This window comes from Dendroctonus ponderosae, unplaced genomic scaffold, assembly GCF_020466585.1.
Source record: "Dendroctonus ponderosae isolate FM_Combo_2020 unplaced genomic scaffold, Dpon_F_20191213v2 Dpon_F_20191213_4, whole genome shotgun sequence".
Lineage (NCBI taxonomy): Eukaryota > Metazoa > Arthropoda > Insecta > Coleoptera > Curculionidae > Dendroctonus > Dendroctonus ponderosae.
The window spans coordinates 712,933-734,454 of record NW_026018611.1 but is presented as its reverse complement, the minus strand read 5'-3'; the positions used below and the strand labels follow the sequence as shown (position 1 = coordinate 734,454).

The 21,522-nt window shown below is 41.6% G+C and overlaps 10 protein-coding genes across 16 annotated transcripts in view; 4 read left to right on the top strand and 6 right to left on the bottom strand.

The window, feature by feature from the left end:
• Nucleotides 1–2,005, bottom strand: part of LOC109540057 (apoptosis-inducing factor 3) — a 5,303-nt gene extending 3,298 nt beyond the window's left edge. The window contains exons 1-2 of one of the 5 annotated variants that reach the window (XM_019908223.2): nt 1,798–1,951; nt 914–1,052 (exon numbers count right to left, since the gene is read on the bottom strand). In XM_019908223.2, coding sequence (XP_019763782.2) covers nt 914–1,010 — 97 coding nt within the window. In that variant the 5' untranslated portion in view covers nt 1,011–1,052; nt 1,798–1,951. Of the gene's footprint in view, nt 1–913; nt 1,053–1,583; nt 1,778–1,797 lie in introns of those variants that run through there. The other 4 variants (XM_019908222.2, XM_019908224.2, XM_019908225.2 and 1 more) reach the window with 4 other exon arrangements.
• Nucleotides 1–12,583, top strand: part of LOC109540056 (citron Rho-interacting kinase) — a 24,891-nt gene extending 12,308 nt beyond the window's left edge. The window contains exon 27 of the mRNA XM_048665806.1: nt 12,460–12,583. The gene's annotated coding sequence lies outside the window, so the exon portion shown is untranslated. The remainder of the gene's footprint in view (nt 1–12,459) is intronic.
• Nucleotides 1–21,522, top strand: part of LOC109540038 (carboxypeptidase D) — a gene marked incomplete at both ends in the record, with an annotated part of 86,885 nt that overhangs the window by 41,502 nt on the left and 23,861 nt on the right.
• Nucleotides 3,518–8,903, bottom strand: LOC109540050. The gene is made up of 16 exons (XM_019908207.2): nt 8,185–8,903; nt 7,893–7,995; nt 7,701–7,836; nt 7,529–7,639; nt 7,261–7,455; nt 7,069–7,206; nt 6,831–7,020; nt 6,622–6,777; nt 6,413–6,555; nt 6,153–6,359; nt 5,877–6,094; nt 5,653–5,815; nt 5,461–5,603; nt 5,243–5,398; nt 5,072–5,187; nt 3,518–5,016 (listed from the first exon to the last, which is right to left on the bottom strand). Exons 1-16 carry the CDS (start codon nt 8,450–8,452, stop codon nt 4,760–4,762), a joined length of 2,700 nt encoding a protein of 899 aa, XP_019763766.2. The 5' UTR covers nt 8,453–8,903; the 3' UTR covers nt 3,518–4,759.
• On the bottom strand, nt 9,201–10,785 carry LOC125504194. Of its 2 annotated transcripts, none has more exons than XM_048665834.1 (3): nt 10,679–10,785; nt 10,274–10,583; nt 9,201–10,215 (listed from the first exon to the last, which is right to left on the bottom strand). In XM_048665834.1, exons 2-3 carry the CDS (start codon nt 10,507–10,509, stop codon nt 9,984–9,986), a joined length of 468 nt encoding a protein of 155 aa, XP_048521791.1. In that variant the 5' UTR covers nt 10,510–10,583; nt 10,679–10,785; the 3' UTR covers nt 9,201–9,983. The 2 variants fall into 2 exon arrangements, with proteins under 2 accessions (XP_048521791.1, XP_048521792.1); XM_048665835.1 differs by having other exon boundaries at nt 10,274–10,600; nt 10,679–10,764.
• On the top strand, nt 9,295–9,995 carry LOC109540054 (6-pyruvoyl tetrahydrobiopterin synthase). Its single transcript, XM_048665836.1, has 3 exons — nt 9,295–9,386; nt 9,554–9,633; nt 9,687–9,995. The coding sequence occupies exons 1-3, from the start codon at nt 9,310–9,312 to the stop codon at nt 9,962–9,964; spliced, it is 435 nt and encodes a 144-aa protein (XP_048521793.1). The 5' UTR covers nt 9,295–9,309; the 3' UTR covers nt 9,965–9,995.
• On the bottom strand, nt 11,062–12,141 carry LOC109540053. 2 transcript variants are annotated; one of them, XM_019908214.2, is made up of 3 exons: nt 12,029–12,141; nt 11,634–11,970; nt 11,062–11,549 (listed from the first exon to the last, which is right to left on the bottom strand). In XM_019908214.2, the coding sequence occupies exons 2-3, from the start codon at nt 11,961–11,963 to the stop codon at nt 11,145–11,147; spliced, it is 735 nt and encodes a 244-aa protein (XP_019763773.2). In that variant the 5' UTR covers nt 11,964–11,970; nt 12,029–12,141; the 3' UTR covers nt 11,062–11,144. The 2 variants fall into 2 exon arrangements, with proteins under 2 accessions (XP_019763773.2, XP_019763772.2); XM_019908213.2 differs by having other exon boundaries at nt 11,634–11,979; nt 12,029–12,137.
• Nucleotides 15,828–17,378, top strand: LOC109540051. The gene is made up of 3 exons (XM_048665833.1): nt 15,828–16,194; nt 16,274–16,563; nt 16,638–17,378. Exons 1-3 carry the CDS (start codon nt 16,176–16,178, stop codon nt 16,806–16,808), a joined length of 480 nt encoding a protein of 159 aa, XP_048521790.1. The 5' UTR covers nt 15,828–16,175; the 3' UTR covers nt 16,809–17,378.
• LOC109540052 (26S proteasome non-ATPase regulatory subunit 13) lies at nt 17,412–19,409 on the bottom strand. Its single transcript, XM_019908211.2, has 7 exons — nt 19,253–19,409; nt 18,791–18,904; nt 18,511–18,647; nt 18,179–18,454; nt 17,893–18,110; nt 17,694–17,834; nt 17,412–17,637 (listed from the first exon to the last, which is right to left on the bottom strand). The coding sequence occupies exons 1-7, from the start codon at nt 19,366–19,368 to the stop codon at nt 17,482–17,484; spliced, it is 1,158 nt and encodes a 385-aa protein (XP_019763770.2). The 5' UTR covers nt 19,369–19,409; the 3' UTR covers nt 17,412–17,481.
• LOC109540046 (lamin Dm0) overlaps nt 19,930–21,522 on the bottom strand; it is a gene marked incomplete at its 5' end in the record, with an annotated part of 8,588 nt that continues 6,995 nt past the window's right edge. Inside the window, 3 exon segments of the mRNA XM_019908194.2 lie at nt 19,930–20,937; nt 20,994–21,222; nt 21,275–21,505. Of these exon segments, the coding sequence (XP_019763753.2) occupies nt 20,808–20,937; nt 20,994–21,222; nt 21,275–21,505 (590 nt within the window). The 3' untranslated portion in view covers nt 19,930–20,807.

The following is a 21,522-nucleotide window of genomic DNA, read 5'->3' as shown; positions in this document are numbered from 1 at the left end:
GACGGTCAACACTTCGAACATTTGTTATAAATAATTTGCCTTTGTTTTATGTTATTGTTGATATGTTATTTAACCTTTTAATAAAAACCATTACCATTCGATAGGTAATTAAAAACTGCATTTCCTGGTAAGCTAAAAAATATGGGGTTGTATTTAAATTAATCAAGTTATAGCCACTTGAGGTTCTTATTTGATTGGTTTAAATTTGTGGACACCCTGTATAAAATGGTAACTTTATTATCATTGGGATATAAAATATGATTACTTCTTACACTACACTACGAATTACGTTTACATAACTTAAATAATTCTAAAGTATTTGACACGTGAAAATAATATTAGATTTTGATAAAATTCGAATTATTTAAAAAACGTTTAGATTTAGACATTATAAATCTTACTAAAACAAACACTTATTTTGCTCAGAGAATCCAAAAATGCAATAATATATAGGGGATTTCATTTAGAAAAACACAACTTTGATACTTTTAGGGCTTACATTACAAAAATATTTTTAAAATGTGCACCCGATAGGCGTCTGCCGATTCATCAAATAATACTTTGCAAAAAACAAACGGGCTAGCCGCAAACGGCCGTGCCGTATAGCGTGAATAACCCTGTACTGAATCGATTTTTTCCATAATCGAGAGATTACGAATTCTCGGGTTGGATAATCGAATTAACTGTTGATAGAATGTTCTCTCTGGTTTTTTATTCGAAAGCTTTGCCTAATTAAACTGTTTTTGCGTTGCTTTGCTTTTAGCTGCTTGTTTTCCTTCCAACTAAACGTCTCGCATTGCATCAAAGCGGTGCACAATTAATTCGAGATATTTTTATCTCGAATCCGAATGAATACTTCGATATTGCATAGAACACATTCTGGTAATACCTAATCTAGACTCCTCTTAGCTACCTTGAAACTTGTCGGTGGAAAAATCAACCGTGGACCAAAAACGACGGTTTTTCGTAACACATGCAAATGAACGGGTCATTCTACTGCGAACCAGCATGACCGTGACTTATTCGAATGGGTCTTTGGTTGAAATTCCAGCCTGCAAATAGGTCAAGTTTGAAATGCTTCAACCATAACGTGTGTGCTGGTTGCGATTATGTTGCTTCCAACCAAACGGGGAGGCGAATAATCAATTAATTCGCCATTGACTGCTACTAAGTGTTTTTCAAATCATGACATGCAATAATCACTAGGCAGATTAGCGCTATTAGCTGATGAGTGTCTGAAGCGATAATTGATATAAAGTAGCCACCTAACTACCTACTTCCCTTGAACGATTCACTGGCAAAACACGCATACTGAGTATTATTAATTGTTATATAATGCCCCAATCATTCAAGGCATTATCTCTGCGTGTCACAAAAAATACACTAATATAAATAACATTTCCATCAAACATATTTTGCGATAAGCAGATAGCCCGGGCTAGACAGCCTTCTGGAATCTAGCGTAAGCACACTAGGGCCCCATTAAGCAAAACACAATCACCCGTCAGTGCCTAGGCAGCCCTAGGAACTCACACAGGGCCCCTCAAACACACAAAACTTGTTAGTAAACACAACATATTTACATGCCATCCTACTTTTTTGGCGCAGCTTTCAGACACTTGACACTGCAGCTGCTAGTTGGGCGAAGCCCCAAGAACACCCTAGGCGAAGAAATCAATACATAGTTGGCAATTTTTGCCCTATTAGGCCTTGACTTCTGGTCAATTATTTTGAGGTTAATCTTCGCTGATGTTTTGCCCTTTGGTTTGACAGTGTTGGAAACAAATGAACACTTACTGATGTCAAGTTTCGCTTTCGATGAATTGCAGCCCATGATTCAGTCACGGAATTCGCATTTACACTTTCTTGGATCGCAACTAAACCGCGCCTTCGCATTTGCCGAACGCGAACAGTGAAAGGAAAAGGAATTTCCCAATTCCAATGGCATTTTATTAGCTGAATATCTCTGACAAGGCCAGCTAGATTAGCTGGCGGTCACATGACTTAGGAGCTTTGCGATGCAGCGGCAACGCTGCAGTTTCAAAATGCTGCTAACTAAACGTCAGTGTAGAACAATCGAACATAGTTTTTTGGAAATTTTGCCGGTTTTAGTGCTCGAAGGGCCGCGAAAAGTGTCACAAAGTGTTGCTGAGCAAATGCGCTTGGAGAATTTCCATTTTATTTACGTTGGGAAACACTTTTGCAATCAAGAACTCCGAGTTCATTGAACTTTTCAGCCAGTGCGCCTGTGGTGAGTATTCGAAATCATTTCCATTGTTGCCGGTATCTACGTTTTTCTTTCAACTAACCCGATTTTTTGACTGCAACATGAAACTTCAAAATGCTCCGAAATATACTGTGTTGGTATCGCCTTCGGGAATATGTCGTTGAATGGTGACGAAAAAAACCAAATTATATACAGTGTAATATTGCCATTGTAAATTGTATTTCCTTCCAAGGTGTTAACAGATAAAATATATACAGATTGTAATTTTTGCGGTTGAACAAACGCCTATGGAACATTATTTTTCCAAATCGGAGAGAAACTTTTTAAAAATGTGTTTTTTTGAGACAACAAAGGTAGTTTTATAAAAATCCGCAACACTAATAAAATAATTCGACAAGCAGCGGCAGCGCTGTAGTTCAAAATGTTGCCGGCTCAGTCAGTGTAGCATTATCGTCCAATGTTTTTTAAATATTTCGCGGGTTTTAGTGCTCAAACGGCCGAGAGAAGTGTTGCAAAGTATTGCTGGACAAATGCGCTTGAAGGATTTTCCTTTTTTTTTTATATTGGGGTGCGCTTTTCCCGTTTGCAATAAAGTGCTCCGAGTTCAAGGAACTTTTCAGCCAGTACGCCTGTGGTGAGTATTCAAAATCATTATCATTGTTGCCGATATTTACCTTTTTCCTCCTACTATCCCGTTTTTTTAAAACATTTTCTGCATTATGAACCCTTTAATTATGCAAAATAGTTTCAAAAGTATACAAAAAAACGTGTATGTTGCCACGGTGTGTTTTTAAAATTAATGTGCATTCATTCATTCATGCATGTCACGCTTTTGGTAGGTATTAATACCACAAATTTTCGATTATGTTATATATTGCGAAGTAGCGGCAGCGCTGTAGTAAAAAAAATGGCGCCGCGAACGTCAGTGTGGATTTTTTGTATAGTGTTTTTGGTGATTTTGCCGGTTTTAGCGCTTGCAGGGCTTAAAAAAGTATCGCAAAGTAAGACTGCTTTTTCCGGCCGTGCATTTTGCGCCATTTCGGGCCTGATAGTGCAGTTTTCAAATTTTCACCAAGTGAGCGGTTATTGCCCAGCACAATGCTGCAGTTGCCCACACTTTCCGCTAGAGGCGCATGTGGTCATAAGCGCGGGATTTTTAAACTCTTGAGTAAGTTTAACAGAAACAATTTTAATAAATTAGAAAAACAAGCGGTTTCCAACAAAGAGTTAACCGATGCTAACATTTTGAAATGTCAACTAATACAAAAACTCTAACAAAAACAAATAAAATAATAATATAAGTCTATTAAACCATTCCCAGCAAACATAATATGTATTAATAATACACAAATATTGCTTATTAGAGTTAATAACATTGTTAGGGTCTTCACTGTCTTAAAACGGCTTTAAGACGTAAAAACCTCCAATAAATATAGGTATAATTCATAAATAAAAAATTAGCTATACCTACTTAGCCATGGATTCGCTCTATAGACAACAATTTTAAACGTATGCGCTGCATTTGATAGTATACAATCAGGTCCATAGACTAAACCTCTTGGCTAAGAAACAACTATGCAATATACTGCATGGACAATTGTAGTAAACACAATATAAAGTTACAGAACGCACGCACAGTGTACAACGAAATATGGCGGCAAATTCTATACAAGTTTGCTTTCAATTTTCTAATATAAAAAACTTATAATTGCAGTCGATTACCTACTAGTACTATCCATAGAATCTAAACAATGGTTTTTAGTCGATCAAATAAAAAAGGGTAAAATTTACGGGTTCAATCGTGAGACTATCAGTTTAGATTTAAGGCACGGTCTTTTTTCCTTCCATATAAATATGCTTAACATGAATCTACCACTAAACAACTTTATCACAATACCAAGTTCAGGGTGAGTTTGGAAAACTTCTTGTAACAATCCATGGAACATTGTTGGTTACATAAAACCCCGAATTTGCAATCGTGTCACATCACCCTGAAACACTCGACAAACACAAAAAATCGTTCTACTTAGAGCACCCAGTTTGCTGCAAAACCGCAGGATTAATTGCCGACTAAAACTCTAGTATACACATTTGATTGAAAACATTCTAAAACCTATTCTATAATGCACATGGTTAAGGCCCTTGGATACTTTTCTACTATTTGTAGGTTTTCTTATTTAGGATAAAAACGTTATTGAGCATTAGTATGATTATGTATAAAGATCACTTACAGCTAAGTGTTCCTGTACCTCGTAAAAAGTGGAGGTGCAGTTGGAGAACCACTAAGTTAAAGAAGACATTATTGCTGTTAACAGCTGTCTAAAATCAGATGGATTCTGAAATCAGATCTAATCAAAAAGAATATTAGTTTTTGATTTGTTTGCTTCAATGGTCATAATCAACAACCAAAGATTGTTAAATTATATCCTCCGTTCAAGTGTGGTAAGCAAATATAAACGAATACAATTCGAGGTTGTGAAAGCTTACCACTTTTGTTCCGAGCTATAAAATGGCCACTAATTCACTAATTATTCAATCAGTGGCTTCATTGAAAAAAATCTTCGTCACCACTATTTCACCAGTGCTGAGCGTCTGGGTGCTCACGTTGCTGTGGTTTTCCTTGGCATCTACAATGTCGCCCACCTCTAAGATGCTACTAACGTATTCGTTAGTAGGAGAGAGTACTCGATCAACTTTCAACCCGTTGACTTTATTATTGTGGCAATTACAGCAACACTTTGCTGGCTCCCCATCAGTTGGCAGTAAAGCCGCCGAACTGAGGATGGACTCTGGAATAATTGCGATTAAATCCAAAGAAACGTAAAATACATCCCGCCAACTTACCCAGCTTGTCGATCTTATCCAGGCGGTCTATTTTATTGTCGTTTAAAATTGAATCTACTAGTTGCATAGATTCAGTTAAACTCGTGGGCTCGGAGTTTCTAGGCGAAGTCATGTCGCTGAAAATATCGAAAAACTCTTCAAAACATTCACTGTTTCAATGGAGAGCTTTACCTATCAAAGCTAGGGTAACCGTCGTCGTTTTCTCCGTCCTCATCGGAACTCTCATTGTCTTTCTCCTGCCCCAGACTCTCTAGTTTCTCCAGTTTCTTGGCAACTTTCGCTGAGGACTTCAGCTTCTCCTTTTCCTCCTCTGTCAACTCAATATACCTATACACAAAGGGAAATAGCGAGTGGCGTACATCAAGCATCAAAGACGCTAAGCGGCTTACCGTAACAGTCTCACTTCTCTATTGCTAAGTACAATGCTCTTGGCAGCTTGTGCCAATTTGGCCCTGAGTTCCTTCACTTCCGTTTCAGTTTTCCTCTGTCTTTTCTTCAGCTTCACCTCATCGGGACTGATGTGCAAGTAGACCTGAAGAATTTATGTAGATTGTCGTTTTGTGTGGTCAATCGCAACCCACCTGTTCCTCGCACAATTCCATCATAAGTTTGCGGTTGTCTTCGGCAATGGCACTGGCCATGGCCGAGAAGATTTTCTCGCTGACCAAGCTCAGCACGTCCGCAGAAGCATACAAGATCATCTCCCTAGTCAGTGGCCGTCTGGACCAGTACTTTTGATCGCGCCTGATTGAAAACAGCACATTTCACCCATTGTCTTGTAATTCATTGCCTATATGGAAACTACCTGTAAATGTTCTTCAGCTGATCTTTCATCGGATTGATGGTGGCTCCGTATAATTCACACAGCGCATTGAGGGCGACGCTTTTCGCCTTGTAAACTGGGCGACCGGTGTCTTGGAAAGTTAGCACTGCGTGAGCCGCCTGAGTGTCAAAGACGCAATTTAACACGATGTTAAATTGCCGGAATAGGTTTACTGAGTCATTGCGACAGTCGTGGACAATCTGAAAGTTCATAGGTAATGTTGGTGGTGTGGAAATTTTGGATTGCCACTCAAAAAACCTTAATAACATCGGGGCTTTCCAGAATTCTCCTCAGCCCGGCTTCGATCATTTGAGGGCAGGAAATCAGGTCGAAGACATAAGCGAATCCGGCCATTGTGGCGATTTGCAGCAGAGTCAACTGGCCTTTAACGCCCAGATTAATTCCTTCGCAGTCCAAGCCGACGATCACTTTGTCCTCTGTAAATGGCCAGTCGCTGTTGGATGCCTGAAAGTCCATTGTTTCAACCAAAGTTGTTGCAGATCTCGGGTTTCACTAACTTTGCTATTTTTCCTAGCCAAAATATCATCAGTCACCATCTGGCATTCTCGCACACTGCAAATCACTCGGGTGTTTTGAAACAGTTTGATCTTCCAGGTGTCATTGTACGGTTGCTGGTTTAGCATGGATTGGCGATCTCGGCCTGAAACAAGCACAACATTTTAGCCTACTTGTTCACAAAAAGGGGGACCTTCCTCTAGAGCCCTACCGGTGTTTTCCTGCAAGGTTTTCAACACCAAGTTGTTGATTCTCTGCTTCAAGCTCTGGTTGTAGTTCGTTTGCTTAGTGACGACATTCCGAGGGTCGACCATTGATAGTTCGGGGCTTTCTGGGGCCGTCTGAGTCACTGGCGTGATTTGTTTTCCTTCAATTAGTTGACAGTTGAGAAACCGCGGGAAGTTTTTTAATGAATCCTACCGATTTTGAAGTTCACTTTCTTGTCTTCAATGGGCGCACTTTGGGGAGCTGGCGGTTCGGGGCTTAAGGATTTCTGTTGTTGCGCCTCCACTCTCTTCTGCAGCAACTTCGGCTGCTTCAGCCTGTCACTAATCGATCTAGGACTAAGTGGGGCCGACTGAACCGGACTCTGTGTGGGACTTCTATCAACCTAAACAAATGCCTCAGTATTTTCGGTCAGTCGCCCGGGAAATACTACCTTTTCTACGGAGTTTTGCGTTGGAAGTTTCGGATCGACCTTTTCGCTGGCAATGTTATTGGAAATGTTTTTGGCATTCTTCGCCTCTTCGTTGCTTCTCTCCTGTTCTTTCAGTTTGTTCTCTTTGATTAAATCCACCTGCAAGCATCAAGAGTGAGGGCGAGGCAAAACGGCAGGATTCAAAGCTCCTACCTGGGCAGTGATGTGCTTTTGGCTAATCTTGGGGCTCTGCAGCAAAGTCACCAGATTGGACTGGATGTGGAAGCTATCCGAGAATAGTCGTAGAAAGCTGGACAGTTGAGTGGGATTATTGAAAAGGTTGGACCAGACGTTCTCATCCATATTGCAACTGACTATCTGGAAGAGCTGCTCTACTAATATCGGCCCCTGAAGGAAAATATTCATTAATACTTAATGTTGAATGAATGCTAATTAACAGTATTTAACACTGATTATTCACCTTGACTTCGATGCATTCGGCCAAGAAGTCCAATAGAGTTTGGGTTTCTTGCGGATCAATTTGCGCATCCGGATGAAAGTGCAGTTCAGTATTTGGGCATTGCAAACGAACCTGGAATATGGACTTGTGCTTAAGGCTGCCGCATGAAAATCCTATGGGATTAGAACGTTACCTCTTCATAATTAGTTAAAATGACAGTTTCCTTTTCATCGTCAATTCCAAAGGTTTTGGGGTGTTTCAACAGAAACTCCCTAAACTCGTGGAAATGTTGCCCGGACACGTGGCGAACTTCCGGCGAAGCCTGAGACCTAGCAAGAATTAGTGAGTCGATTAGGGGCCTTTTAGAGCTTCGGGGCGTTCATACCTGTGCCCCAAAAGGCTCCGAATAGGTACCTCCGTTCCTTCCCCATACTGGAGCAGTTTCTCAGAAAAGTATTCCACTGCTTGGGTGTTGTAGTCTTTGGTGCCTGCAATTGCACAAGTGCGTTTAGCGTTTGCCAATATTTACAATAGTAGGTATGTCTAGACAATGCAAAGTGTGTGAATGGGTTTGTGAAAGCGGGAATTTTTTTTGTGCAACAGAACAACATGGTGATTGTTTCATTGTAGCTGATTTGCTAAAGATCTAGTAAAATACTTGTTAAATGATTGCCCACCTGTTGAGCTCTTGCTTCCAGAGTGTTGGAAGGTGCTGATCGTCACATATTCTCCCTCCATGGAAAACAGCGACGGGTACTGGGCGAGAAACTTTTTCAGCCCACTCTGAGACCCCCCAGCGATTTGCCTCATTTCCTTCGTGAATCCTTTGGAGCCAAATTGGCAACTGAGGTCGTGTAAAGTGCGCGGCTCGCCCTTATCCAGCAACCGCTCAAAAAAGAACAACAGTGTCATGTTGCGAGCTAACTCGTACTGGATTGCTTCCATGGTTAATCAGCCGTTAAAACCTTCTGTGTTTGATTCTGATCTTCTTAACTATATCTGTTGCTCTAGATGAATTTGGAGTGACATCGGTTCGATTTGGCAGTTTTTTGAAGATTGCGGTGTTTGTTTCCGATAACTATATTTTCCCTGAGCCCCCCTGCGTGAGAATTGCCAATAAGAAGGCCTGACCCTGAATATCGAAAAAACAAAAAAATCTTGAGGTGTTGTGATGAGTTGTAAACTTTTCCTGGTGATTTTCCGGGGCTTAAGTTGTTTTTCGGACAGTTTCACTGCACACACACATGCACCGGACAGGAACTGAAATGGGTTGGGTAATTTTGATCAAAAACAAACACAAATATTAAAAATAATCCGAAAAACTTGTCACACTGGCTCAGCCCGTCAAAATGGCTCGCGCCATCTTGGATTTCCTTTATTTTTGTTGCCAAATTGATGCGGCTAATTTTCATGAATTAGCTAGGAAATGCGAAAATTTCGTCTAATATTTGGAGTTATTTTGCCAGAGAACCACCACAAACAGAGCATTAGGTCAGCATTTTCAATCGCTAGTAGAGTCAGCGGGAGTTGGGGCAAATAACAAGGAAAAATAGTGCTAGAAATAATTCAAAGATTTTCCATACTCATTGGCAAGCGCGCATAAAATGACAGTAGGCTGCATGGTGACTGTATTACAATCAGCCAAACGAGTTTAGCGCAAGGATGACATGTGTGGACCAGGTTAGAAAGTAAATAATCGTTCAAGGAATATTTAATGAGCAACAGCCAAAGTATTGCAGCTGCCCAACCGTGTCCGTATTGACTGAACATTGCTCTTGATTCAATAGATTTTCTAAATCATCATGAGCAGCATTCAAAAGCCCCCAAAATGCTACCAAACGAGGCGAATCACTTTGTCAGCTTGCCACAGACTTCATAGGTAAGATGTGGATCTTACCACTTACAAGTAACAATAATCAACTACTAAACATTCTACTAGAAACATACAGTCATTTTTATATCAATAACTTCTCTAACTCAATCCCAATAGTGAGCAGCTGCATCGTAAAATGTTAATTTCTGATTGGTTCTGCTTTGAACTTGCAGCCCATATTTATCTGACGAAATGAACCAGGAAGTTTTTGGCAAATGCAACCATCCTAATGGTCACGGACATAATTACATAAGTACGTGCCAGCTAGTGATCGTGTAAAAGCCCACATCAATGTTCGCTTTTCAGTTAAAGTGACGTTGTTTGGGGAAATCGACAAAACGACTGGAATGCTAATGAATCTCACCCATTTGAAGAAGTACATGGAAGCGGCTATAATGAAACCGATGGATCATAAGAACATTGACAAAGATATAGAGTATTTCAAAGATAAACCGAGCACAACCGAGAATGTGGCCGTTTATTGTTGGAAGCGTATGCAGGAAATTATGGACCATCCTGAATGGTTGCATGAGGTTGAGATCCATGAAACAGAAAACAATATTGTACGATACAGGGGTGACTGAATATTAATGGTATAAACACTTATTTCTCCAACTTTGATGTTATTAGCCTTTCCACCAATTTGAAGCCCCAGTCTTCATCCAATGTGAGCTTCTGGAACGCTTCAATTTCAACATCCCGTGCCATGTTGCTGGCAGTTTGCAAAAACTGATAAATTTTGGACTCTATACATGCTGAAAAGACTTTCTGCTCGTTTGATAAGTTGCACGATATGACTTGGGGGCTACAAAGTTTTTCGGAATTCCTCCCAGCTCTAACAACAGAAATAATTCCAATATTCCGCGTTGATTGTATAGGATTCAAGTTCTTACTCTTCTAGGGCAATTTTCAACCCCGATGTCCAGTCATCGTTTTCCTTGTTACAGGCTCGAGCATTCTCATCTGGATACGAAATAACATTTACAAAATCCGGCTTAATGTAGCCCCATCTTTTCTCCCATTCCTTCAGCTGGGCATCGCTGCGTCCCTCCTCTCCCGGCTGCTCAAACAACGATGTCCTTCGTGAAGGCTCCAAAAGCTCGTGAATGGACCTTCGCTTTTCCGGCATATTCTAGGTAGCTTGACAAAAGTTTCACAGGGCTTTTGACTAGTTTAGTTTAACTCTGCGAAGCGGTTTTGAGTCTAAAAAGCGAAAAATCCTTGTCAAAATACTCACGCTTATCGGCCGCCTGAAAGTTGCGACCATAAAGAAAACAACAAAAGCCATTTCAACTCACCCTGAAAACGGTCGCGTTTTAATCACAGGTTTTAATGGAATTTGTAACTGTCTGCCTGAGAATGTTGACAATGAACAAATTTGAATTTTCCTGACAGTTTAGGTTAAGTGCGTTGACATCTACAGTGTTGCTGTTTGGTTCAGGGTTCTCTGTGGTTTGGCTTAATTTAGGAGTATTTTTCGTAGAAACTGCTTTTGAAATGCCATTTTGGTCCCTTTTTAAGCAACTTCGGTTTAAATTTGTATCGTAAAAAAATCCGTTCTTTTCACGCCTATACATGCGTGTGAGCGACTGAGTGAGAGATATTGTGGGCTAGTCCTAAATTATTTATCTAATTGCTCAACATGTCCAGGCAAGGATTTAAAATAAAATTTAATGATTTCATTGAACATGTATGTGTATATTGCAACGTACAATGTCAAAGACATTTTTCTGCTATGAAAATATATGCAGTTTCCGGGATTGATTAGTTGGCCGAACCATTTGCAAGCTTGTCAACTTTGTCTGGCTGTGGCTGTAAGTTGAATGGGTTGGCACTCGGTAGCTTTTGATATTTTAAAAAGTACATTAATTGGTCTATTTGAAGCATAGCCAACTGCTGCTTGTGCTGGTCGAAGTCCTTCAATTTGTTGGCCAACAGCTCGCCATAAAGAGAGCAATTGTCGGTTGCATTTCTTGAATTCGAACAGTCTTCGACTGGGCGATTTTTCGTCTTTATTAAGGGTTCTTTCAGTTTTATTTTCTTCGGCGGAACGGCATCTTGCCAACTACTGGACGAACTCTCTTGTGAGGGGGTGTCTGACAATGAATCGGAATTGTCGTCGCTTATTCTTTGGGATGTTTCAGGCGTGTCGACGTCTTGAATTAAGTCCTAGAAAAAACGGTTTTTATTTGTGATTGGGAAACTGTAGGCAACTGTAATAATTTGTCCAAAGATTGCTAAATATATACTCACTCTTGGGTATTTGAAAACAACAGGTCGGTAGTGGTTGTGCAGAAATTTGTCCATTTTTGCATAGGCAAACCAATTTGTTTTGTGCGGCTTGTTCGTTGAGTGCTTCTTTTTGATTTTTTGACTAATTTTCCGAAACGTCGACATCAGCGACTCCTTTTTCTTTTTTAGTTCCGCTACTGACCACTGACCGCCCAAATCGGTTTTGATTCGGAGCCACGATTCTCGGATAAAGTCCCTGTTTCTGTGCAGCTCGTGATCGCCATTCCAAATCGCTTCCTCTCGTTCGAACAAGTCCAAGAATTTCATCACCAGCTCATTGGTCCATTCCATATCTATGCTGTCAAATCTGTTAATAAATAACGGTTCAGTTGTTTCACACGATAACAAATGCTAACCATAGATGAATACTGACGCTAACTGGATTGAAATTTTGTTATCCGTCTTGAGGGCAAGCCGCGATCGGATCTACACAAGCCACGATTGGGAAGGACGGGCAGCTTCATTTTACGTCCGTCGCGAGGCGTGCCAAACCCCAAGCCATCTGATTGAGGCTCGCTTTACCTGTGAATTGATGTTGCACTTTTTACGGCATTTTTATCGAATTTCGGGCAACTTTTCCGCCGTTCGGCGTCATTTAACCCGTTTTACCATTAGAACATTTCCAAATTAAACCCTATGATCTACTGAAATTCAACTAAAATCTTTAAATTTTATTAAAAAAATTACGCACCTTTTCCCATAATTAAACGGGCAATTTGGCCAATAAATTTCACGACCATTAAGGAAAATTCATTATAGAAACTAATTGCATAATTATTTATTTCAGCTCCTGCCATCCTTGTCTTTCCCGAAAAACCGCGCTGTCAATTCCCACGCCAACAGAGGGCAGTGTCAATGTGAAGCCTGTCAAACAAATAAACAAAATAAATATGGCGTTTTCAATGGGTTGATGGCATGGCGTTTATGTGTTTGGCACTGGATTAATTGCCTGGTAATTATCGCGTTATTAACGATTAATGAAGTTTATCGTGGGTTTTGAGTGGATCGCGTCGTTCTAACCTAGAAGACTCAAATGAGGTCGTCGCAGACTTAACGACTGTGTGATTGAGTGAGTGGACCACAATGTTTCGGTTTTTGAGTGGCCGCAAGGCCAGAAATGCGGGGGGCGATAGAACGAGTGGCAAACATTCCGGTAAACATGCGAATAAACATTTGATTCAGTGCAAAGTGATCCTTTTGGATGGCACCGATCTGAGTGTGGAGCTTTCGGTAAGTTTACATTGGGTGGCAACCACCTGTGAAGCCAATATTGAAACTCTCCTGGCTGCCACTGGGGAAACCGTAGCTCCTGAAGGTTTTTTGGTAGATTTACATGTGAAAAATTCGCAGTTCCTGTCCCCAGGGCGGAATTTTTTGCATAAACCGAATAATTGGGGCACTGGCCTAATGATCTTGAACTGCCTGCCTGCTTTCAAACTTGCTAAATACTCTAAGTGGGTACAGTTACACTTCAATGAAGAAATCACTGTAATGTTCTAAGTGGCACTTGTGCAACCGCATTAAGTATGGGGATTTTTGCATTAAATAACTGTTAGAGACAATTTGACCAGACGGGCTCCTTCCTACCCACTTCCTTGAAGCTATATAATCTAATATCAAATCAAACATAATAAGAGTCAAATCCTTGAATAAGATTGATTCCCAAGAAGACAATGGACTGTAAACATTTAGATTAGAAAGTGAACAAACCCATTGTTAGATTGATATTTAAAGTTCTCACCCGCATGTTTCATACCCATTTTTGCAGATGGATGAGGAAACTCTGAATGCTTTGCATTAGCAAATCGAGGTGGTTTTAACGGCGTGTTTATTTCTGCTTCCAGAAAAAAGCCAAAGCCAGAGACTTGTATGAACAAGTATTTTACTCATTGGACCTCATAGAAAAAGACTACTTTGGCTTGCAATTCACCGATGCCAATCATGTGAAACATTGGTTAGACCCAACCAAAACTGTAAAAAAGCAAATTAAAAGTGAGTGTTTGCCACAGGCAATCAATCGAATTAATTGTAAAGCCTTGTTTGTGGTTGTTTGCATGATTTGGCCGCAAAGTTGCACTATTTGCTTGATTGAGGAGGGTTTTATCACTTTTAGTTGGGCCGCCCTATACCTTGCGCCTTAAAGTAAAGTTCTACTCGTCGGAACCCAATAATTTGCGAGAGGAATTGACCAGGTACCAGTTCTTTTTGCAACTGAAACAGGACATTTTAGAGGGAAGACTCGACTGTCCTTTTGAGACAGCTGTTAAGCTAGCAGCCTATGCTTTGCAGTGTAAGTATCTTGATAATCAGTTGGTTAGTTTGGGTTAGTTAGAGTTCAATTTGCACGCAGCTGAATTGGGCGATTACGATGAAACCCAACATACGGCAGCCACAGTGTCTGAGTTTCGATTTGTGCCCAATCAGACGGAAGAAATGGAAATTGACATAGTGGAAGAGTTCAAGAAATACAAGGGGCTTTCGCCCGCCAATGCGGAGCAGGCCTACTTGAACGAGGTGAAGTGGCTGGAGATGTACGGAGTGGATATGCACACAGTTTTGGTAGGCTTGTTCCCCCGTAATTAGCAATCCAATGGGACTGCAAATTTGCACGTTTCAGGGCAAGGACAGCATGGAATATAAACTGGGCCTGACCCCAACGGGGATTCTCGTGTTCGAGGAGCCGAACATAAAAATCGGGCTGTTCTTCTGGCCCAAAATCAGCAAACTCAACTTCAAGAAAAAGAAACTAACGCTCGTAGTGGTAGAAGATGACGACGAAGGCCGGGAGCAGGAGCACACGTTTGTTTTCAGGTAAAACCAGGGACCATCCCACATAAGTTGCAGATATCTCCTTTTTATTTGCGTTCCCACACAAATCACCTTAAGCAAAGATATCCCAACTTACAATCGTCTAGGCTTCACAATGAAAAGGCGTGCAAACACTTATGGAAGTGCGCCGTCGAACATCATGGATTCTTTCGCCTGCGGGCGCCAGTCAAAGGCCCCTCGGCCCGCCAGAATTTCTTCCGGATGGGTTCGCGGTTCCGCTATTCCGGCCGCACCGAGTATCAGAGCACTTACCAAAATAGGGCGCGAAGAACAGTCCAGTTGGAGCGAAAGCCCAGCCAGAGGTACGCATTCCATTGCCCTGTATGGTTGAGGCAAAAAAGTGTTTTTTAGATACGGCAGGCGGCAAAGCCACGTGCTGAGAGAACGGCAAAAGCAGCAAACTGCTCAAACCGGGGAAAGCAGCGACGGTCCCTCGGGAAAACAGATTATCCAGCCGTCCTCCAGCAGATGTAGTGAGCGTTCGAGCAGATCAAATGCCACCGATGAGCCAATTTATTGCCAAGTTAAAGATGATCTCACTAAGAGTTTGACTCCAACGCCATCGACGCCCACAAGTAAGCGCTTGTTTGAGGACCGGAAACCGTCGCTATAAAATTGGCGTTTTTAGGGCCGAGCTCGCTAGGTTTGACTGGCCAGAGTAGCTTCGGCAAAGGCTCAGCGGGTCAGAATTCATTCGGGAAATCGTCCATAGCTTGTGGTTTGGCCAACAGGTAGACTCACTAAACTAGTTAAGGCCCTTGAGAGTTAACCTTTATTGTTTTAGCCCGGCTCTATCGCATAGCAGCAGCAAAAGCAGCACGCTGAAGCGCAATAAATCGACGACGCCCACAAGCAATCCGCCCATCAGTCCGACATCGTCAAATGCAGACAGCCAGTTGGACTTTTTGCTGAAGAGTTTGGCAAAGGAGTCCATGACCGGTGTGGCCAGGGATGAATTACGCAATAAACTGGAAGGTGAGGAATTTGGATTGTTAAATTTGGATTGTTTGGATTAACGTGTGTTCTTCTGTAGAAACTGAGAGTTCGAGTGGATCTAAGTCGCTTCCCGCAGAGATTCCCAATAACACTAAAAACACAGGCTGCGCCAAACCGCTGCCGCCACAGTCGATCAAATGCAACATCTTGAAAGGTCGGTTGGATCAACGCTGTTGTCTAGTTGGGGTGTGGAATTTATTGCGTTTTTCAGCGAAAATGGAAGAGGAAATTCAGAACACCAAGCTGACTAATCAGATGTTCGTTCAGGCTCCCAAGGAAGAGGAGAGTACCTTGAATGGCGCAGCCACGTTTATCGCTGTGGTAAGTTGGATAATTTTGTTGAGGAGAAATGTAGAAACGCCTTAAGGCTTGTCCAAGGAAACGTCAGCATCTTTCATCAGTTCCGGTAAAATGTCCGTCGAAATTTACTGTGTATGCACCTACTATTTGATTGCCATCCTCGGCATTTGCCTCTTGATAATTGCCTATATGTTTTACTTAAACAGTCTCAGTGATTCAACAGCGGCGTGATTTAAAGCCTTCTTATGCAACATTTTCGTTTCAAAGGGCGGCGATAAGCTAACGCTTACCGTAAGTGGCCCGTCTAGCATCGAGCCAGCCAAAGAGCCAGTAAAGCGCTGTACAACCCCGATTACAGTCACATTTTTCGGCCAGGCGATGAACGATGGGAAATTGGGTATGTTTGATTTTTTTAACATCCCCTTCCAATCCGTCCTTCTGCACAACTTTAACATCCCCGTACCTTCCCTGGCCAGATTGTAAACGCTGTTTTGTCTTTCACTCCTTCCGCCCAGCGTTCACGTGCGATAAATTGTGTGGTGATTTAGAGATTTGCCAAGTGGCAAACAATACAGCAGAAAAAGCGGGGCCTGAAGACAAGAATCCATTCTCCAACTATCTGAAAGACGATAATCTTAATCCGTTTAGCGGATCAAACAGTATCGTCTTCAGTAAGAACAATCCGTTCATGGATATATCAGGCGGTGCTGAAGACACGGAGACTAAAAGCGATAAAGGCAGTGCGAGTCCCGTTAATAGTTTGGAGGTAGGTTTTTGGTTTGGTAATTTAACATGATTTAATTAGTGTGTAAAAGTGTCGTTTAACACGTTGGGTTTTAGTCTAATGAAGACAGCGATTCTCATGAAAAAGTCCCGACACCGATGAGCCCGAATCTCAGCAAACTGTCCCCATGGCTCGTCTCTCAAGAGCTGCTTTCCTCTCCAGTTGCGAAAGTGAACACGACGGAAACTGCCATTATAAGGAAGTCCGTCATAACTACGCAACTTTAAGGATTTTATCTATTTAATGGGACGCGATACTTCAAAGGATTTGTGGACTTATTTTCAACATCAAGGGTCTGATGAATTTCGACCGTGACAATAATACATTCCTGAAGATTTTGCATTCTGTACGTGGAAAATCGCAGTTTTTTATGTAGCAGAACACTGATCAGCAGGAACCTTAACGGCCAATTGTGATAGAAAACTTCCAGTCAGAGCTAACAAGATAAAATCACCATTCCCAAGCAGTTTCAGCGTCATTTTTAGGATAATCCAATGAATTTTATGGCCGTTGGTTAAGTACTTAAAAGACATCAGTATTGATAGATCTGCTTCCAATTGCAAAGTGATATGTTTGGATCTGACGACTCTGAAATAAAACACTTTTAAAGGGCGCGGACATTTAGGGTTTTTGTAACGTTAAGTGCCATTTCCAATACAGATGTTTTATATTTACATTATACTCTCTACTAGATATAATACTCTATTTGCGCATTTTAGAGGTTTACTCAATGTATCCGTCCTTAGGAATCAAAATATTTCTTGTAAGTTTTAATAAATATATTTTATCGACGTTTACGGCGCTGTTTGATGTTAATGGACTGGGGGGAAGTTAGTTAAGAATTTAATGACTTAATTTACATATGCGGTTGCAATGGAACAGAAAACACTGGCTTACGGACTACAAAGTTAAGATTTCGTTGGCTTTTTCCTCGAGCAGTTTTTCCATTGTGCCCACATGTGTGCACCATTCGTTCAGCCTTTCCACCATTGATTTTATTTGAGTTCGGTCGAGTACTCGCGGCTGCACCCACGTCATGTTCACGGTGCTTGCAACCTGATGAGGATTTTTTTTTAGTTTGAGACGCTCTATCTAAACACGCTCCGATTTACCTGATCTATCGCCCCCTTGACCAAACCTTGGGACAAAGCTTTCATCACCAGAAGTTCGATTTCATTGATTGGAAGCTTAGTTTCTCGGGCAATCTCCTCGAAGGTTAACTGCCGATCATGGGAAGGCCTCTTGAACGTCATCTGGAATCATGGGAAACCTTTGGTGCTTCACGCGGCTAAGTAAAACGGGAAAAATCACCTCCATAAGACACAGCAATGAGATTTTCTGTCTTAAGAACAACTCTTGGGCGGCCAAATCCGCAATGACGCCCCACTTGATCTTCATTTGCTCGAACTTATTAATGTCCCCTGAGTTGAAAGCGTACAACAAATCCACCAGCCAGCTATTTTCGGTGTTTTTCAACGATTGAAGCACTTGATGGGCCAAAAGTTCGCCTAAATTGTAGACTCCCTCGCCTGAAATTGCGAGCGAAGCCTTTAATTTTAAGCTCTGCTGCAATCGCAGCTTTAACTGTAAGGCGTACCTAATAAAGCGGCCAAACCCAAGAAGAACGCGTGCTGCATTTTGGTTTCTTCCGTAAGGGTGTCCAAGTCAATGCAACCCAAGTAGCGCAAAGCCGTGCGGTAGTATTGAGCATGATCGCCCTGTATTCTATAATACTGAGAAGCTAACAAATAGAAGCGTCCGTGGACTGCAGTCACCCCATCAGCATTATCTAGCGTTTTCTCCACTTCTTCGATCACCTTCTTAGTGGCGTCTAAATCCTTGAGCTTTTCCAAGTGTATTTGCCCAGCCAAAACTGCAACAACAATGTGGAGGGTTGGAAATGTCCCCCCAAAAAGCCTCCCTGATTACCTTTGCATAAGTTTTGGGCATCCGGATTCACTTTGACTTTGGGCTCGGTTTTTTCCAGGAACGTTACAGCTTCCTTCGGGTCTTTGAACTGTTCAATCACCACTGCCACTATTTCAACTAAAGAGAGCGGGTTTATCCTAGAATTGGAAAAATCAGGGGTGTGAGATTCATGTGAAAGTTTCAAGTTGCTCCTTCCTCCAGATTGGAAGTTATACTTTTTGAAGCCTTCACAAATGCATTTTTCGAAACTTGACTATCATAACAATCACAATCGGCTTACTTGTTCTCGAACGTTTGAATGAAATTGTTGTACAGTTGGATGAGGTGGTCGCCTTTCTGCAATTCGGGCTTCTTAATCAACACCATCAGCCTCAAAGTCAACTGGTGCCATAATCTGGAAAAAATGTTATTTTGCGGTTTAGTTCGTCGCGTTTATTGGCAAGCTATTTTCGACCGTATCGAAGCTCTAAGTCACGTTGCATTGAGTAAAACTGACGATGATATGCACTCTTAGAGCAACGACAAGTGAGGTTAACTTGTACGAATGCACTTATTAGAGCACAACAAAGAGGAGGTTTGGGTTTGCAGTTTTGGGTGAAACCGACCAAACCCTAAAGACCACCCGGGTGGAAAATTGAAGAGGGACTTTGCTAAACACCGAGAAAACTAGTGTTTGTTGCCTAGAAAAGCACACTCAAGTGTTCCTTTGAACTCGCAGGCTAAACGGGCGAATTGAACTCACTTTTTGTTGTGCAACTCCTCTAAAGTGGCCCATTCATTGGCAAGCTCTTTAGTGCCTTCCTTTTGCTGGTTTGATAAATAATCACTAACGTTTTGTTGTTGCACAGTAGTAGCCATTTTCGCAATGAATGACTGTTAATATTGTGACAGGTGATGGCGTCAATCGAAATGCCACTGTCACCAGGGTGACAGGTCTTTTGGTTACTGATGACGTAGGCATATCTAAACAATGTCTCAATTTTTAGAAAATGTTTTAATTAGACAAGGATAAGCTTAATTTTTGATGTATTTGAATTCTAATACCCTTCCGTGCAGAAAAATCGCAATGACTCATTGAAAAAAAAAACAATTTAATTTCAGGAAAAAAATCAGTTTGTAGCAGCTCCAAAGACCTGCAAGAATTGTTGCTTTTTTTAAATAAAACTTGATTGCTTATAATGGCGATTACGAATCAAGGCGCCCCTTCTCCACACCATTCCAGTAAGTTATGACAACAGCATCACATTACATCATAGCGGTATTTTAAGAATGTTATTCACCTCGAAGATATTGACCCAACAATGTGTGACATCACTAGGGGGCATAATAATGCTGAGAATTGTTGGATAGCCGCTATTTTTAGTGTATTGTATAATCTTCCAGCCAGGGGGTGCGCATTTGCAAAATAACAAACAGATCTCGTTGAAAATATAAGTATGATTTATTCATCCTTGTTATAATATGTAAAACATATAGCATGAGAGGTACACAGTAGGTAGGAAACAGTTATTCTACGGTTAATTTATTGTTTAGTGAACCACTCCAACCACTACAAGCCCTACCTTAAGACACAGTGTTATGTGGAATAATAACCCTCGCTATACTGCCGATGTAAGGCACGTACAAAATTAAAAACCTAACATAAGTGTACAGTACATTTATTTGAACACAAGATGAAATACAAAACATTTATAAACTAACTTAGTGGAGGATCCGCTGAAAAAAGTTCTAAAGGCGAATCTTTAGTGCCAAAATTGCGTGATCAATCTAAACTACAATCGCCTAGTCGCAATACTTATAGAAAATAAAAATATATATATAGTCTCCATATATTTTTGGCAGGTTTTGCGAAAAATGAAAAACCTGCAGACTTAGACAGTAGAAAAAATAAAAATTGCGTGTATGAAAAAGTGTGGCTTCTTTAAACATTCCAATAAGGGAGATTTGGAATGTTTCAAGAACGCTTTCGCAGCTTTAGTTTATGATCCGCCTACTGTTCAAGGGTTAATATGCGCTTTTTTACCCAAATGGGTACCAGCGCGTATGAAACCTCGCCCCAACAACGCACCAAAAAATGCTGAAGACCAGCTTTGTTTGATAATACTCGGCACAAACCGTTCTGGACTTAAATTAGCTTCCCCCCGTGTCCGTCCAGTGGGATTTTAATGCAAAAAGTGCTAGTTTTATCCATCACTAATTTGATAGCAAAATGAAACTGTAATAAATGTGAAATAAGTACACAGGCGACTTTTTGCATTAAAACTTCTAACGACAGTAAACTTAGTTTATAGGGTGGTTCACATCAGTCGACATTTTTGGTCATCGTCTGCTTGAGGGTCCCCGCTTTGGTGATGGAGCTCTTCAGAGCCGAGATACCCCGCGGCCTCGCGATGTCGCAAATGTGAGCTGGACACTTGCCGTTTCACCCTGCAATAGTCCTGCCCGTTATTAAAACGTTTGGCAAAAATCCCAGTAGAACTCACCTTTCGGACACCGCAACTTCTTCGCCGTTCAGGTTGATCAAAGTGGTGGTCATGTTGTCGGCCACCACCCATTTTTGCCCTTTCATGACCAATTCATGGGGCGGTTCGTGCTCTTTGTTCAGATCCGAAGACCAAATCGTTACGAAGCCTTTGGCTTCAATCTTCAACGAGCGGTTGAACTTGAATTTCGACTCTTCGCCGCCTGCCTTGCGCAGAATAATCCAACCACCTAGAATTCAGTAGATTAGATTCGAACTTTTACGCGCTTTTAGCGGGGTCACCTAGGGACACTTCCTGCTGGCTTTTGTTGTGCAATTTCACGTATTTTCCTTCTGGGTCGGCGTCCACGATCTCAATCTCTCCCTTTGAGGTGCCCGAGACGCTGTAGTCGGACACGCTCGATTCGTGGCTCTCCTCCATCATGGTGCGCTTGCGCTTGGTTCCTGCGCGGATCGGGGTGTGGCGCTGCGCAGAGCTGCGGGTACTGCTGCTATGGGACACTTCACGTTCATCTGCAGCAAAGACCCTT

Bases quoted from the DNA above. Each gene is read 5' to 3' on its own strand.
- LOC109540050 (XM_019908207.2), bottom strand. From the start codon at position 8,452: ATGGAAGCAATCCAGTACGAGTTAGCTCGCAACATGACACTGTTGTTC. The intron at 7,996-8,184 runs GTGGGCAATCAT...GTGCAATTGCAG, and splicing joins TGGAAGCAAGAGCTCAACAG to GCACCAAAGACTACAACACC. The intron at 7,021-7,068 runs GTAGTATTTCCC...GCATTTGTTTAG, and splicing joins CGCAAAACTCCGTAGAAAAG to GTTGATAGAAGTCCCACACA.
- LOC109540054 (XM_048665836.1), top strand. From the start codon at position 9,310: ATGAGCAGCATTCAAAAGCCCCCAAAATGCTACCAAACGAGGCGAATC. The intron at 9,387-9,553 runs GTAAGATGTGGA...TTGAACTTGCAG, and splicing joins GCTTGCCACAGACTTCATAG to CCCATATTTATCTGACGAAA. The intron at 9,634-9,686 runs GTACGTGCCAGC...TTCGCTTTTCAG, and splicing joins TCACGGACATAATTACATAA to TTAAAGTGACGTTGTTTGGG.
- LOC125504194 (XM_048665834.1), bottom strand. From the start codon at position 10,509: ATGCCGGAAAAGCGAAGGTCCATTCACGAGCTTTTGGAGCCTTCACGA. The intron at 10,216-10,273 runs GTAAGAACTTGA...TTCTGTTGTTAG, and splicing joins TTGAAAATTGCCCTAGAAGA to AGCTGGGAGGAATTCCGAAA.
- LOC109540053 (XM_019908214.2), bottom strand. From the start codon at position 11,963: ATGGAATGGACCAATGAGCTGGTGATGAAATTCTTGGACTTGTTCGAA. The intron at 11,550-11,633 runs GTGAGTATATAT...CGTTTTTTCTAG, and splicing joins TTGTTTTCAAATACCCAAGA to GACTTAATTCAAGACGTCGA.
- LOC109540051 (XM_048665833.1), top strand. The intron at 16,564-16,637 runs GTAGGTTTTTGG...GTTGGGTTTTAG, and splicing joins GTCCCGTTAATAGTTTGGAG to TCTAATGAAGACAGCGATTC.
- LOC109540052 (XM_019908211.2), bottom strand. From the start codon at position 19,368: ATGGCTACTACTGTGCAACAACAAAACGTTAGTGATTATTTATCAAAC. The intron at 18,905-19,252 runs GTGAGTTCAATT...CATTTTTTCCAG, and splicing joins GAGGAGTTGCACAACAAAAA to ATTATGGCACCAGTTGACTT. The intron at 18,111-18,178 runs GTACGCCTTACA...TCGCAATTTCAG, and splicing joins GGGTTTGGCCGCTTTATTAG to GCGAGGGAGTCTACAATTTA.